The following is a 12,829-nucleotide window of genomic DNA, read 5'->3' on the forward strand; positions in this document are numbered from 1 at the left end:
ACAAAATGTAGATGTTGGCAGTAAATACGATCCTCAGACAGTCCACTTGTCCACTGCAGCCCTAACCAACTGCCGCATCTCCTCCCGTGCTTGTTTCTTCGCACTATTACTAATGCCCTCCAATGCCTCCAGTTGTCCGGGCGAAGCTTCCAGAGCATCGAAAGTAAGCAAATGGCCGTCCTTGGTCGATAATGTGATGGGAAGTGTAGATTGTGCGCGGGTATGTAGTGGCCGTCGAGGAGCAGGGGTTATTGGTACAGATTCCGCTACTGGCGCCTGGGGAAATTTGAATTGTTTGAACTTGACTTCGGATTTCGTTCGCTCATGGGGCGCGGAGGGATGTGTAGGGTGGAGGGCAACACCACCATCGAGTGATGAAGACGATGAAAAAGATTGATGTTGGGTGGTCGAAGATTGCGAAGTGGTACGTGAGCGAGCGTCTTGGGTGAATGACGGGTCCCGCGAGATTGTAATATTACTCTTTGTCCGCTTCAAAGTTGGTGCTGCCACTGGTTCAAGGTCATGTGGGTTGGCAATGGGAGAACCGTTCAGACTGAACATGCTCTCGTGTTTGCGCGGTAAGCGAAGACTACCTGTTGGATAGCCTGGCGTCTTGGGAACAGCGGGGTTGAATGTGGCAAGGGAAGGGACTCGGGTATGGGAGGAAGATGAAGTAGGTTTGAACTTGGTAGGTGACATGGGTCGTGGGCTTTGTGTCGAGGTACTAAATGGTGCACGAGATTTCTGGGGACTCGGGGAGCCAAACGGTCGCGGCTAACTCAGTTTAGCAAGCGATAAATCAGACATGACAAGAACAGACCTTATTTGCTGTTTGCGAGAGAACACGGATTCGAGGCGGAACGGGTTTCTTCTTCTCTGGCGACGCTACACGTGCTTGAAGGTGATGAACATAAACACAGGGGACAAGACCATTGACAGCGACGAACCTGTTTTGGAAGATTTCTCAGAGGCCGCAGGCGGCTCGTTCTCCGTCTCCTGGCTCGCAACCCATTTCCTCTTCCTGGTTGATTTGTCGATTTCAGTGGCGCCAACGGCAGCCAGTCGTTCTCGCTGAACAGCACGGAGTGCATTCTGCATGTTGCCATTGTACTTCTGGAAATCGCGCAGTGTCATGGCGCGGACTTGCTTGGGTATTCTCGAAACAAGACCCTCCTGGTGCAGCGTGAAGTTTTCCAAATGGTCGTGTAGCCATGATGTAAGCTGGGTATGGCGATGCTGGACCTCGATGTTGAGGTTGGTAGTGAGATGGTGTTTCTCCGACTCTGTGAACATGGTGGTCGTCAACACAAGAGAAATCGGCCACGTGATCCGCGACACAACGCGTACCGACCCTACAGCATAGTTCACCCCCTTGAGCTGAGATGTTTTCGACATATTGTGTGCGTTGGACGCGTAGTTAGAGCGAATAAAGCTACATCGGCTTCGAGTCTTCGACCTTGTTTTCTTCACCAGTGATCCTAGCTATACCAGGGGTATTTACACAAATAAAGTAATTGGTAATTATAACCAATATTGAAAGGGTTGTACACCCCCCAAAACTCGTACCACAACGGCCCTAGGAACTTGAGCTAAAGGACTGAAGGGACTCTGAAGGAGGATGTGAGAGCGTGACCGTGTGCGTGACGAGGCGTGTCAAAAACATTTCGAATGGTGGTTCGATTGCTTTTTCTCTCCAATGCCCGACATCTACCTAGTTATTGGCGGAAGTGGCTTCGTTGGCAGGCACATTGTCCAGCAACTTCTCGACCGCCATGACACTGTCGCAGTGCTAGACATTGTCCAGCGCTACCATGACGTCCCCTTCTACCCTGCAGACATCACCGACCAAACTCAGGTCGCTGATGTTCTCCGCAAAACTGGCACCACTTGCATTATCCACACCGCCTCTCCTCCAGCAGCCCTAAAACTCGAAGACTCGGACCTCTACTATCGTGTAAACGTTGGCGGTACAAACGCAATTATTGCTGCCGCCATCGAGACTGGCGTGCGCAAATTGGTCTTCACCAGCTCTGCGGGTATCGTCTTCACTGGCGATGACCTCATTGACGTTGATGAGCGGACACCGCTCCCCAAGGTGCCCAAGAGTGCTTACAACGACTCCAAGGCACAAGCCGAAGCTGCTGTCCTCGCCGCCAATGGGAAGAACGGACTTCTCACTGTGGCGTTGCGGCCCGCGGGTATTTTCGGGTGCGTTTACTCTCTCCACCTTATCTCTATGTTCTCACTCGTTTTTAGCCCAGGAGATCGTCAAGTAATGGCTGGGATATACCAGGTCTACGAACGCGGTCAAACCCACTTTCAAATTGGCGACAATACAAATTTGTTTGACTGGACCTACGTCGGCAACGTCGCTGCGGCTCATTTGCTTGCTGCCGACAGATTGGACGACCCATTACCTGGACCACCGCTGTCTGAACTCCCCGAACCTCCCCAATATCCCGAAGAGGTACCACCATTGAACCAGAAAGAGGCTAGCATTGTCCGCAGCAGCCTTCCCTCCATCAGCCTGACCACTGGCGCTCATCGCATTCCCACTTCTCAAGCCCGTCCGCTCGGTCCATGTGTCACACCCCCTCCAAATGCTGATGCAATCCAAGCAGCTTGGAGTCGTCCAATCGCCACAGAGCAACGGCCAGCAGTTCGCACCAGATTCGATGCTCTATCCGAGTACTCAATTGCGCGAGCAAAATTAGCCGACCCGGACAGCTCCCCACTCCAAGTTGCCGGCCAGGCCTTCTTCATCACCAACGGCGAACCTTGTTATTTCTGGGACTTCACCCGGCTCATATACCACCATCTGGACCCACTCTTCCCCGAGCAAGCTGAAGCCCGCAAAAAGAAACGGCTGTGGGTGTTACCGAGAGAACTAGGCATGTTTTTTGCAAGCGCTGCTGAGTGGTGGGGCTGGCTACGAGGGACGGACCCAACTTTCACGCGATTCAAAGTCTCGTATTCGTGTGCTCATCGATGGCACAATGTCGAGAAAGCACGGAGGTTATTGGGCTACGAGCCCAAGGTTGGCGTTGCGGAGGGTGTCAAGTTGATGGTGGATTGGTGGAAGGAGGAGCATCTGGCGGCTGCTCAGAAAAAGTAGTTACATATACCACACATAAGCATGCTTAGTAAACAGCTTAATAATCTATCGGGAGGTAGACTGCTCTTCGAACATAGAAACAAACTCTCCGAAGGCCTTCATCCTGTCTGCAATCGGTCGCATCATATTCCCCGTTCGGATATTATACCTGGCAGCACTATCGGTCAGTCTGTTCATAGCTTGCTCAAGGATACCCACCTCTTGGTTGAACCATCCTGGCCCGTGAATTCGGCCCAATCTTCATCAACGTCAATTTCCAAAACCGCACCGTCCACAAACATAATCTTGTACCGCCCACCCTGGGTCACTCGCGAGCTTTGTCGGATGCACCAGCCAACTGAAGGTATATACTTTGTTTCGGCCAACGGGGGCGGCACATCCTCAATATCGTCCTCCTTGCACCAAGTCGCCAAGTGTGTCTTGCCCGTAACTGACGGATGCTGGGGTTCGATGCTGGCCCCGTTGCTCGCAAAAGAGACTTTCGCAAAGCTGCTTGGTCTGCGGGGAGGTAGTGCTGGGAATTTCAATGGTCGGGGAGGAATATAGACCCCAGAAAGTCGGCGGGTCGAAGCCGAACTAGGGCTGGGAGGGCGAGGCGGAGTAGGAGCTTTGCTTTTTATGATGCTTGAAAGAGAAATACGTGGCTCGACTCGTTGTGGCGACTGGGATTTTGAGGCTCCATTGACTTGACGTTCTTGCTCCTCGAGAAAGACGCAAAGCCGCCAGAAACGATTCAAATGCTCCATCGCGTTCTTTTCATCGTCATCTAAGCTCTCCCAATCCGCAGAGCAGATATGGCTCGAGTCTTCCTTCACGGTCTTGAGTATCCGCTTCGTCCATTCTTCGCCTTGAGCTCCAGATACATGCTTCGCTATTTCAAGAGAACCTAGCTGGCGAGAAAGGCGGAGCCGCAATTGCGCGTTATCAATAGACTGCTTTGGATTAGCTGATTTTCGAGTTGCAGGTCGTCCCGATAGAAGCTCGATGTCCGCAGGGGTAGAATTTGCCATGAGGGTGCATTGAACGAAACCCAGATTCAGCATGAGCTACCATTGCTAGTCTAGTAAGCTGGGTATACGATTCTGAAGTCAATACCTTCGGGGTCCGTTGCTTAATACGCTCAACAAGCAATGCGGCGTCATTATATTGTCTCCAATACGTCAGCGGCAGATCTTCGATCTTGAATTGCTTGGTGGGTTCCGTGATGCAGCATGGCGCGCTTAAATGTGGCGCCGCATAAACTCCCACCTGCACAAATCTAGATCAGCTCACGGAAGGAAATTAGAGCAGGGAACGACCTCTAGTCCCCGAGAATCTATCAACAAAACCTCCGTGCCTTTTTGGCCGCGTCGTCGTTCAGATTCTCGAAAGTCCACCAGTAAAGAACGCGAAGGAAAGACCGTGATTTGACCATGCACAGTTTTGTGCGATTCTGCTGGTAACAGAGACGTGGAGAAAGGGACAGGACGCGTTGTTCCGATTGGTAAGATCTAGGCCCATGTTAACTGGTTTTTGAGCGTCAATCAACAAACATTTGATAAGTTGGTCTTGTATGGGGAAGTAACTGGACGGTTTGCTTCTTCATCTTGAGAATGTGTTTTGGGGCTTGTTCGCGACAGCAAAGAGTGGTGCCGAAGTCGTTGATACTTGGAAGGAAGAGGATCGGAGACTATGCGCCTAGTTAGAAGTTCGTCGCGAAGAGCAGCACGCTTTTGAGTATTCCTGAAATCGTCCACGTGAGTGAGATTAGGCGCATAAGGGTGCCGATTGAGTCTGAGGCGCGGAGGAGTGATCGTTGAACTTGAAGGCTTTGATCTTGATTCAAAGAGTGCATGCTTGCTGCGAAGGTCTTCTGGAGTATTTGGGCTCGTGAGGGTCAAAGGAATGGCTGTTCCGTCAAAGAAAGGTAGAGCCAAAATTTCACTTGGGGGTGTTCGCCATTTAGGGTTCTAGAGAGAAGAAAAGGACAGATGAATGCAAACCAAGGTTTCGCTTACAGGTTCGAGCAAGCCAGAAAGCAGTTGCCGGGCCTCGATGGATATACCAGTTGGAATTTCGCAGTACCCACGAAGAATCCTGGCATTAGTATCGTCGACAGATGCGGCCTATGTCGACTTCAGCATAAAAATTCGCTCGAGATGAAAACAACACACTCTAAACGGTGGTCTGCCAGAAAGGGCGGCAAACACAACACAGCCCAAGGACCACCAATCAGCTTCAAAACTGTGCAATCGACCAGCGATAATCTCACTGCGGTGATTGCTCAGTGGGTTGATGCGATGAAGAGGAGGAGCGAACGGGGAAACATAATGATGCGCCTCTTCAACAAAGTAATCCAGTGATATCTTCGAGGGTGGGGAAGCTGTTGCCAGCTCAAAGCCCGAAAGTTTCTAACCACCCGCGTCTGAGTGGCAACAATGCGGAGAATGAAAATATTACAGGACGACCGTCTGTAGCCAGGAGTATGTTGGATGGACGAATATCGCGATGAACAACCCCTTCGTTTTTAAGATAGAGTAGTGCATCGGCTATACCCTTGACGATGTAGCGGAGGTGATTTTCAGATAGAGTCTCGCCGGAAATATGAGAAGACAAAGAACCGCCTAATGCCAATTCCAACAGTTGGAAATGTGCTGACGGGGTAGAGAACGTAGAAAACAACGAGAGGATGGAAGGGTGGGATAAGGAAAGGTGCAAGGCAGACGAGTCGGAAAGCCGTGTTATTTCAGATGAGTTTGGAGAGACAACCTGGATTCGTTTGCGAAAGATTGAGAGACGTATTCATAGGCGTACTTTTCTCAGAGCAAGTTGGCGATTCCTCAGCCGACCACGTTTGCAATTCACAAGATAAACTGTGGCTCGGTTGCCTGAACCGAGCTCCTCCATAATATCAAAGTCCTGGTCAGTGTGAGCACAACCCAAGCAGGTGGATCTCCCTCCATACACCCAATTCTGGAGAGTCGAGCATGATAGTCGAGAACAAGTTGCGTGCTGTCACGTTAAGCGACGCGATCAGGTCGATGGCAGTTATTTTTTGCTCTATACTTACGCGCTGTGTCTCCGCGTTCACTCAGCCACATTGAGGGTCAAGGTGGACTCGGATACGGTTCAAATCTATACCCATGGCCTTTCAAAATGCCGCTCTTCGGCAGTTGCACCCCAAACGTCCCAGGCAATTTCCAGTTGGTTTGACGGCTTTGGCGGTGGGCTTTGCAGCTGTGGTGTCGCGAACTTTCATTACAAGTAACTACCCAGAACTAGGCAGACGCATCACGGTCAACCGGTCCAGCTTGACACCAAACTTCCTTCGACAGCTCACGAGCCTCAAGGCGATCTCTCCACGCGCCCACTTGCTCTCAACTTTCATCACACCGTCGTCACCAATGTCCCTCACACCTCCATTCCCCCCACCAGGATGGCAAGATACTCCAGAGGACGTCCTACGCATCACAAAGGAAATCATTGCTAAGGACCGTGCCATTGACGATAAAGTTGGAGCTCTTACGCCAGAGGAATGCAACTTCGAATCGGTATTCGTTACTCTTGCCAACGCGGGCACAGATTTCGAAGTAGTCACCGAGCCTCTTTCATTCTACCAAAACGTTTCTCCTTCAAAAGAGCTGCGCGATGCCTCGACAGATGCTGATGGCCTCATTCGTGAATATGGCGTCGAGTCTTCGATGCGTGTCGATGTATTCAAAGCCAAACTCGCAGCGGAAAAGAATATAAAGTCTAGTGGGGTTTGGGACCAGCTCTCTTCAGAGGACCGTCGCCTCATCGATAAAATGGTCCCGTGCCCCTGTCTACCCCACACTCCTCCATTGATAGTCTTCCACAGGTGCTGGATGGAAAACGCTCAGGTCTGGGATTACCGGAAGATAAGCAAGCTAAATTAAAGGAGCTCCAGAAGGAGCTCTCCAAAGTCTGCTTGGAATTCGATGCAAGTTTATTAAACATCCTGTCTTCCTAGCATCGTTAACGCGTCCCACAGAAAAACTTCAACGAGGAGAAAGTAAGCTCCCCACCATCATCTAGCTCTCCATTGATATCTCTTCCAGGGCTTGATTAGTTTTACCAAGGAGGAGCTTGACGGCGTACCCGCAGATGTCATCTCGGGCTACACAAAACGGACCGAAGGCACCACTGAGCTCTATGACGTGACGTACAAGACTCCGGACATTTTCCCCGTAGTAGGTGTATTTGGTTTCGTGAGACCACGATTCTCATTCGTCTTTCAGTTCAAATTCGCCAATAATCCAGAAACGCGTCGAAAGGCCTATGAAGGACACGAATCACGTTTGGCCATCAATGTTCCTTTGGTCGACAGATTCCTGGCCCTGCGTCGTGAGATTGCAAAGGTCCTCGACTACCCAACATGGTACGGCGCCGTGTGTCAAGAGATTACAACTTACACGGGTACAGGGCAGACTATATTACCGAGGTCAAGATGGTCAAGTCTGCCAAAGGCGTGATTGATGTGGGTCGAGTCTAAACCGCAAATGGTGTCTGAGTCCTCGCAGTTCCTTGACGATCTCGAAAACAAACTCAAACCGGTGGGCAAGAAAGACAGAGAAACTCTCTTAGCATTAAAAGAGAAGGATCATGCAGCACGCGGGCTTCCTTTCGATGGCCACTTCTACATCTGGGACTATCGCTATTACGATGAAAAGTACATCCAAAGCTCGCTGGATCTGGATGATATGTTGGTCAAGGAATATTTCCCGGTTTCTGTTGTGGTCCCTGCCATCATGGAAATCTACCAAAACATGCTCGGAGTTCGCTTTGAGACCATCAACGGCACAACTTGGCATCCAGGTAGATCTAGTCATTCTCAAATTATTTGGTGTAACACTGTAAAGAGGTTCAGCAATACGCAGTATGGGAGAAGGATGCGAAGGACCAGAGTGGATTCTTGGGTTACTGCTTCCTCGATCTATTCCCTAGAGGTGAAGCTTCTCCCTGCCCTACAGTTATTACCACTCAACAACACCACTTGCTAGAGGGTAAATATTCGCACGCAGCGGTCTGGCCGATCTTTTCTGGGTATACAGCACCGGACGGAAAGCGTCGGTATCCGTTGACTGCCATGGTTGCCAACCTGGCCAAGCCCACGCCCGACAAGCCCGCTTTGATGCGACACGACGACGTGGTCACCTTTTTCCATGAGATGGGCCACGTATTCCATGGCTTGCTCTCTCAGACCAAGTTTGCACGTTTCCATGGAACGAAGTAAGTGGTTTTCCTTATCCACCGTCCCCGACTCATATGATCAGAGTTGCCCGCGATTTCGTAGAGGCGCCATCGCAAATGCTCGAGAACTGGTATTTGTGATATGTTGGATGAGCTTTCTCTTTATCTATTTGACAGGTGTTGGGAGCCTGAGGTCCTCAAACAAATGTCAAGACACTACAAAACTAACGAACCTCTTTCGGGTGATCTGATTGATAAGATAATCAAGAGGTAGTGGACATTTTGAGAACGGATCGCAGGACTGACATCGCCTCAGTCGCTATGTGAATGTCGGCCTGTTCTTTTTGCGACAAGTGTTCTTTGCCAAATTCGACATCAAAGTCCACACGGACCAAGGCATGCATTTTTGTTCATCACGAGTCCTGTGCGTTATTTACGCCATTGTAGAGCACGAAGACTACACGTTGCTGTGGAACCGAATGCGTGAAGAGATCTCGCTCGTCAAATCCGACAAGCCCTGCCCCGGCCAAGGGTCATTTGGCCACATTTCTGGAGGCTACGATGCCGGCTACTATGGGTGAGTGAGCAGGTTCTAAGGTGTTGATTGAAGTTGACCCTGTTTAGATATACTTACTCGCTTGTTTTCGCTTCGGACATGTATGGTCTGTCGAGCTCTGATTTCATCGCGCTCCTTTGTTGCTGATTCAGTACTTTTTTTACAGCCACGGTGTTCAAAGGTGATCCTTTAGACCCGGCACGAGGCAAACTTTATCGCGATAAGATTCTCAAGTTTGGGGGCAGTCGGGAAGAGTTGGACTCGTTGAATGACTTTTTGGGGCGTCCACCTAATAGTGATGCTTTCCTCAAAGAGCTGTTTGGCGATAAACTAGCTGCACTGTAAATACCTGTGGATCAGTGGAAATGAGTGAAAGTCAAACAGGGATGCCAAGAGAGTCTAGATTCACGTGAGGCTGTGTACCGTGTTCCCTGCTTGACCTTTGACTGTCGATGAGTGTGAGTGTACGTTATTTAGCCCATTCGCATCGCTGACTAGCCTGGGACGACAGAAAACGGCCGCAATAGACGTGAGTATTTCCTAACTTTCATGTCTGGAACTTTCACTCCAACCCGAATCCGACCCATCCGTCGTTCAACCAATTCTTCCATTGCCTCTTCAATCGCTGACCGAACTCAACTTGACCAGCTCGACAAGGAGGCCTCACAACTCATCATCAATGCCCTCGAACGCACAAGCTCGGCACAGCCGCCAACGGCTAAACAGGATAGAGGGTCATTTTCCAAGATGTCGTTTAGCTCGATGATGGGTGGACTCTCCGGCCTTTCTCTCTCTCGCACAAGCACAAATACTTCGACTACAGGCGAGGCTGAGCGTGGGCGTAGTGTTGAGCAAAGCAGCAAAGCAAACCGGTCTTCATCTCATGTCCCCCGTGTATCAGAAGACGAGTCCCGCAGTCGGTCGCGTGCTCGGTCTCAGTCGCCCTTCTCTTTTCGCCGATTCAGACAACAACGCGACCCTTCGCCAACTCCCCAAGCTCTGCCATTGACCCAGTCCGATATCGAGTTATCAGAGGAGACGACAGTCCGCCCCCGTAATGCTTTTGTTGACGAAAACGATGACTCTGGCGATGAAACTGCAAACGAAACTGAGGATGAGGATGACTGGGACAACGACGACCTATTCGATCCCGTCACAGAGCGCAATACGGAACACAACTCCATCGTCACTCCCGCTGTCCAAGATGATGTGGAGGTAGACCCATTAGGAGAAGGAGTCAATGTCGTCGTCCCACCGGACCCTTACTTCCCAAGCACCCTTTCCGGCTCTGGCAGTGTTTCTGGCAGACGTAACCCCCGGCGGAGAAAATCAACACGGCTAGAGCCACTAGAATTGCACACTTCACGGCCGGTTTTCCAGCGCGATAGATGCACTATTACAATCAAGCAAGGCGACCCCGAAGGCAAACTGGGCAACAGACGTCCCAAACGCTACATTGTCGCCAGCGATCTGAGCGAGGAGAGTCGATACGCGGTCGAGTGGGGGATTGGAACGGTCATTCGCGATGGGGATGAGATGATGATAGTGAATGTTATGGAGAACGAGAACAAAGGTCTGCTCATTGCTCAGACTTCAACGTTTCTCGCTCAACTGATGCAGTCGATCCACCTATTCCGAATGCCGCTGACCGCGCTACCAAGCTCCGAAGCCAGCAAGAGGTACGACAATCAACGTCTTGATGTCGGTTACTGAACTGCCTTCCAGCGCCAAGGACTTGCATACATCCTTTGCCGACAGGCAACTGGTTTACTGCAACGCACAAAGCTGCATGTCACTGTTGTTTGCCAAGCGTGGCATGCCAAAAACGCACGTCATATGCTTCTAGGTTGGTTTGTGTACTTTTGTCAGGAAATATCGCTGACTGGAGTTGCAGATGTTGTCGACTACCATGAGCCGACGATGCTGATTGTGGGATCTCGCGGTATGGGGCAATTGAAAGGGTACCCTGACCATGTTCTATCTATTTCTATTCTTTTGCTCATACGACAACTAGGATTCTGCTTGGATCGACATCACATTACCTTGTGGAGAAATGCTCGGTTCCCGTTATGGTGGCTCGAAGAAGGCTCAAACGACCTCCCAGACGCTCAGCACATCTTGCGACTGGCCGGGCTCACGTGTCGTTGGCGGAAGCTGGAATTGATCGTGTTGCTAGAAAAGTGGATGCCGACGTCCAGGTTATGCGAGATGAACTCCAACGAGAAGATGAGAGACGCGATGTTGATGCCACGGCTGTCAAGGTTGAAGAAGAGCCAGAAGAGGAGGATGGGGATGAAGCAGACGAAGCAGAAGAGGCGCCTGCCGGAGTCAAAGTCCCAGGCTAATTGTTGCAAACGAATAATCTTATTGAATCCTCCTCCTCGAGTCCATTATTATACCCTTTATTGGAATAAAAGTAATCCTAAACTTGAAGTCGCTCCCCGATCTGCATTCTGAGTATGTTTGCGTGGGAGGCGCTGAATCCCAAACAGTCCGAAATCACAACCTCCTCAAGAGTCCTTCCCGCCCAATCTGGTTTATCCGTGATCCTAAACCTGGCTCCAAGCACGTCGACTAAGAGATCGCCAGAAAATTCATTGCAGTTTGATAGCTCTAAACGTGCAAGATAGGGCAGGCGGACGTTTGGTGGTTGTCCATTTGTGGAGGGAAACGGTCGCAGTAGTTCAATGACCCTGTCGGACAGGTCAGATGCCTCGATGGAGAAGTCTTCTAGGTGCTGCAGGTGAGAGAAAGCGAAGGCGAAGTCTTTCGTGCGCATATCGCTCCAGTCCATAATGAGCGTTTTCAATGGCGGGCTGGATCTCAGCAACAGGCGCCGAAGGCCTACCCCAGTTGCATGGTCGCTTGAATGGGAACGGGGAAAAGTCTTGCGCTTCGTCGTCGCTGTCGCCATCTTCTGGCTCAGCTGGCCGGTTATTGAGCTCGAAATCAACGTTCAGTTGGCCAAGATATAGTGCATTGAGAGAAGGGGCGTCGATAGAGGATAAAAATGACCGCGTAATGCAAGTGCTTACTAGACGGAGAGTGCGCAGGTGGGGAAGGCGGATCACGGGCAGTGGGAGTGTCGGCCTGTTGTCGTGATGCAGCCGGCCAGCAAGCGAGAATGCATCGAGATAGGGACACGCTGAGAGAAACTGGAGCAGCAGGTGGGGCTGGGTGGGAATGGTGACTTCTGCGATTGTGATAGCAGGGAATGGGAGTATCACTGAGGGGGATGGCACCCAAAGTTCAGGAGCCCATATATTCATTGCAAAATGGCCACAGCTCTCGTTCCCGGGCGTGAATGTCCGCATATAGCTCGGGCTCCAGTCAACATTCGAGGTATCTTGGATGCAGAACCGGAGGATGTCGAATGGGGCGGCTGAATAGCCAGATAAGTCGAAATGCTCTTCACGTGTTCCCGGACCCCGCAAGGAAAAATACCGCCATCGCATCCTCCGTTCTGGGTCTAAAAGCGGGGATAGCAGGGGTAATATTGACGTTGAATCGGAGGTGGTGAGGTGGACATCAAATTGGAGTGGGTTAGAATGACGGAGCCACAGTAGTATTTGGAAAGTAGAAGCCGATATGGGTCGACTGTTGTCTAGGAAGATACTTTGCCAAATTGTCGGAGACGACTTGTATGGACAAGTGAGTCTCGGTCCATAACGGAATCGACACGGCGCACCAAAACAACTTCCCTCCAGCGAGCAGATACACTAGCGAGTGTTATAGCGACCAGTGGGTCGTCTGTTCCTGGGACTAATGAGAATATTTCGATGAGGAGTTCAGTCGGCAACGCCTTGAAGGGGGTCATGTTGGTCATGTTCAAGGTCGGGTTGATTACGTCATGTTTATTCACCATTTCGATCTACACGGTATAGGATTCTAGCGTTTGTATTTGTGCATGAACAGCCTCAATAATGGGTCTTTCCAAGTCGCCTTGCTGTTGATCAGATTAGATTAGA

General features: G+C 50.7%; 7 protein-coding genes across 7 annotated transcripts; 3 read left to right on the forward strand and 4 right to left on the reverse strand.

Moving 5' to 3' along the window:
* Positions 1 to 33: 33 nt before the first annotated feature.
* On the reverse strand, positions 34 to 1,395 carry MIND_00856500 (Nbl1-Borealin-N domain-containing protein; the record flags this gene model as incomplete). The annotated part of the gene is made up of 3 exons (XM_037365228.1): positions 34 to 774; positions 821 to 894; positions 948 to 1,395. 3 exons carry the CDS (start codon positions 1,393 to 1,395, stop codon positions 34 to 36), a joined length of 1,263 nt encoding a protein of 420 aa, XP_037218470.1.
* Positions 1,396 to 1,696: 301 nt separating this feature from the next.
* MIND_00856600 (C-3 sterol dehydrogenase) lies at positions 1,697 to 3,115 on the forward strand (the record flags this gene model as incomplete). Its single annotated transcript, XM_037365229.1, has 2 exons — positions 1,697 to 2,208; positions 2,257 to 3,115. The coding sequence occupies 2 exons, from the start codon at positions 1,697 to 1,699 to the stop codon at positions 3,113 to 3,115; spliced, it is 1,371 nt and encodes a 456-aa protein (XP_037218471.1).
* Positions 3,116 to 3,160: 45 nt separating this feature from the next.
* On the reverse strand, positions 3,161 to 4,158 carry MIND_00856700 (Protein kinase domain-containing protein; the record flags this gene model as incomplete). The annotated part of the gene is made up of 2 exons (XM_037365230.1): positions 3,161 to 3,263; positions 3,314 to 4,158. The coding sequence occupies 2 exons, from the start codon at positions 4,156 to 4,158 to the stop codon at positions 3,161 to 3,163; spliced, it is 948 nt and encodes a 315-aa protein (XP_037218472.1).
* Positions 4,159 to 4,638: 480 nt separating this feature from the next.
* On the reverse strand, positions 4,639 to 6,095 carry MIND_00856800 (Protein kinase domain-containing protein; the record flags this gene model as incomplete). Its single annotated transcript, XM_037365231.1, has 6 exons — positions 6,060 to 6,095; positions 5,909 to 6,013; positions 5,555 to 5,863; positions 5,269 to 5,505; positions 5,113 to 5,220; positions 4,639 to 5,064 (listed from the first exon to the last, which is right to left on the reverse strand). The coding sequence occupies exons 1-6, from the start codon at positions 6,081 to 6,083 to the stop codon at positions 4,639 to 4,641; spliced, it is 1,209 nt and encodes a 402-aa protein (XP_037218473.1). The 5' UTR covers positions 6,084 to 6,095.
* Positions 6,096 to 6,237: 142 nt separating this feature from the next.
* MIND_00856900 (Metallopeptidase MepB) lies at positions 6,238 to 9,206 on the forward strand (the record flags this gene model as incomplete). The annotated part of the gene is made up of 14 exons (XM_037365232.1): positions 6,238 to 6,903; positions 6,954 to 7,037; positions 7,107 to 7,127; positions 7,174 to 7,305; positions 7,354 to 7,493; positions 7,538 to 7,592; positions 7,636 to 7,930; positions 7,975 to 8,061; positions 8,116 to 8,344; positions 8,389 to 8,436; positions 8,483 to 8,575; positions 8,622 to 8,882; positions 8,930 to 8,967; positions 9,028 to 9,206. The coding sequence occupies 14 exons, from the start codon at positions 6,238 to 6,240 to the stop codon at positions 9,204 to 9,206; spliced, it is 2,328 nt and encodes a 775-aa protein (XP_037218474.1).
* Positions 9,207 to 9,313: 107 nt separating this feature from the next.
* Positions 9,314 to 11,206, forward strand: MIND_00857000 (Usp domain-containing protein; the record flags this gene model as incomplete). The annotated part of the gene is made up of 6 exons (XM_037365233.1): positions 9,314 to 9,319; positions 9,360 to 10,434; positions 10,482 to 10,540; positions 10,587 to 10,707; positions 10,756 to 10,822; positions 10,876 to 11,206. 6 exons carry the CDS (start codon positions 9,314 to 9,316, stop codon positions 11,204 to 11,206), a joined length of 1,659 nt encoding a protein of 552 aa, XP_037218475.1.
* Positions 11,207 to 11,566: 360 nt separating this feature from the next.
* Positions 11,567 to 12,690, reverse strand: MIND_00857100 (uncharacterized protein; the record flags this gene model as incomplete). Its single annotated transcript, XM_037365234.1, has 2 exons — positions 12,550 to 12,690; positions 11,567 to 12,499 (listed from the first exon to the last, which is right to left on the reverse strand). The coding sequence occupies exons 1-2, from the start codon at positions 12,685 to 12,687 to the stop codon at positions 11,567 to 11,569; spliced, it is 1,071 nt and encodes a 356-aa protein (XP_037218476.1). The 5' UTR covers positions 12,688 to 12,690.
* Between the last annotated feature and the right edge of the window lie 139 nt (positions 12,691 to 12,829).

Source organism: Mycena indigotica (genome assembly GCF_014461135.1).
Source record: "Mycena indigotica strain 171206Taipei chromosome Unknown Mind.scaff0007, whole genome shotgun sequence".
Taxonomy (NCBI): Eukaryota; Fungi; Basidiomycota; class Agaricomycetes; order Agaricales; family Mycenaceae; genus Mycena; species Mycena indigotica.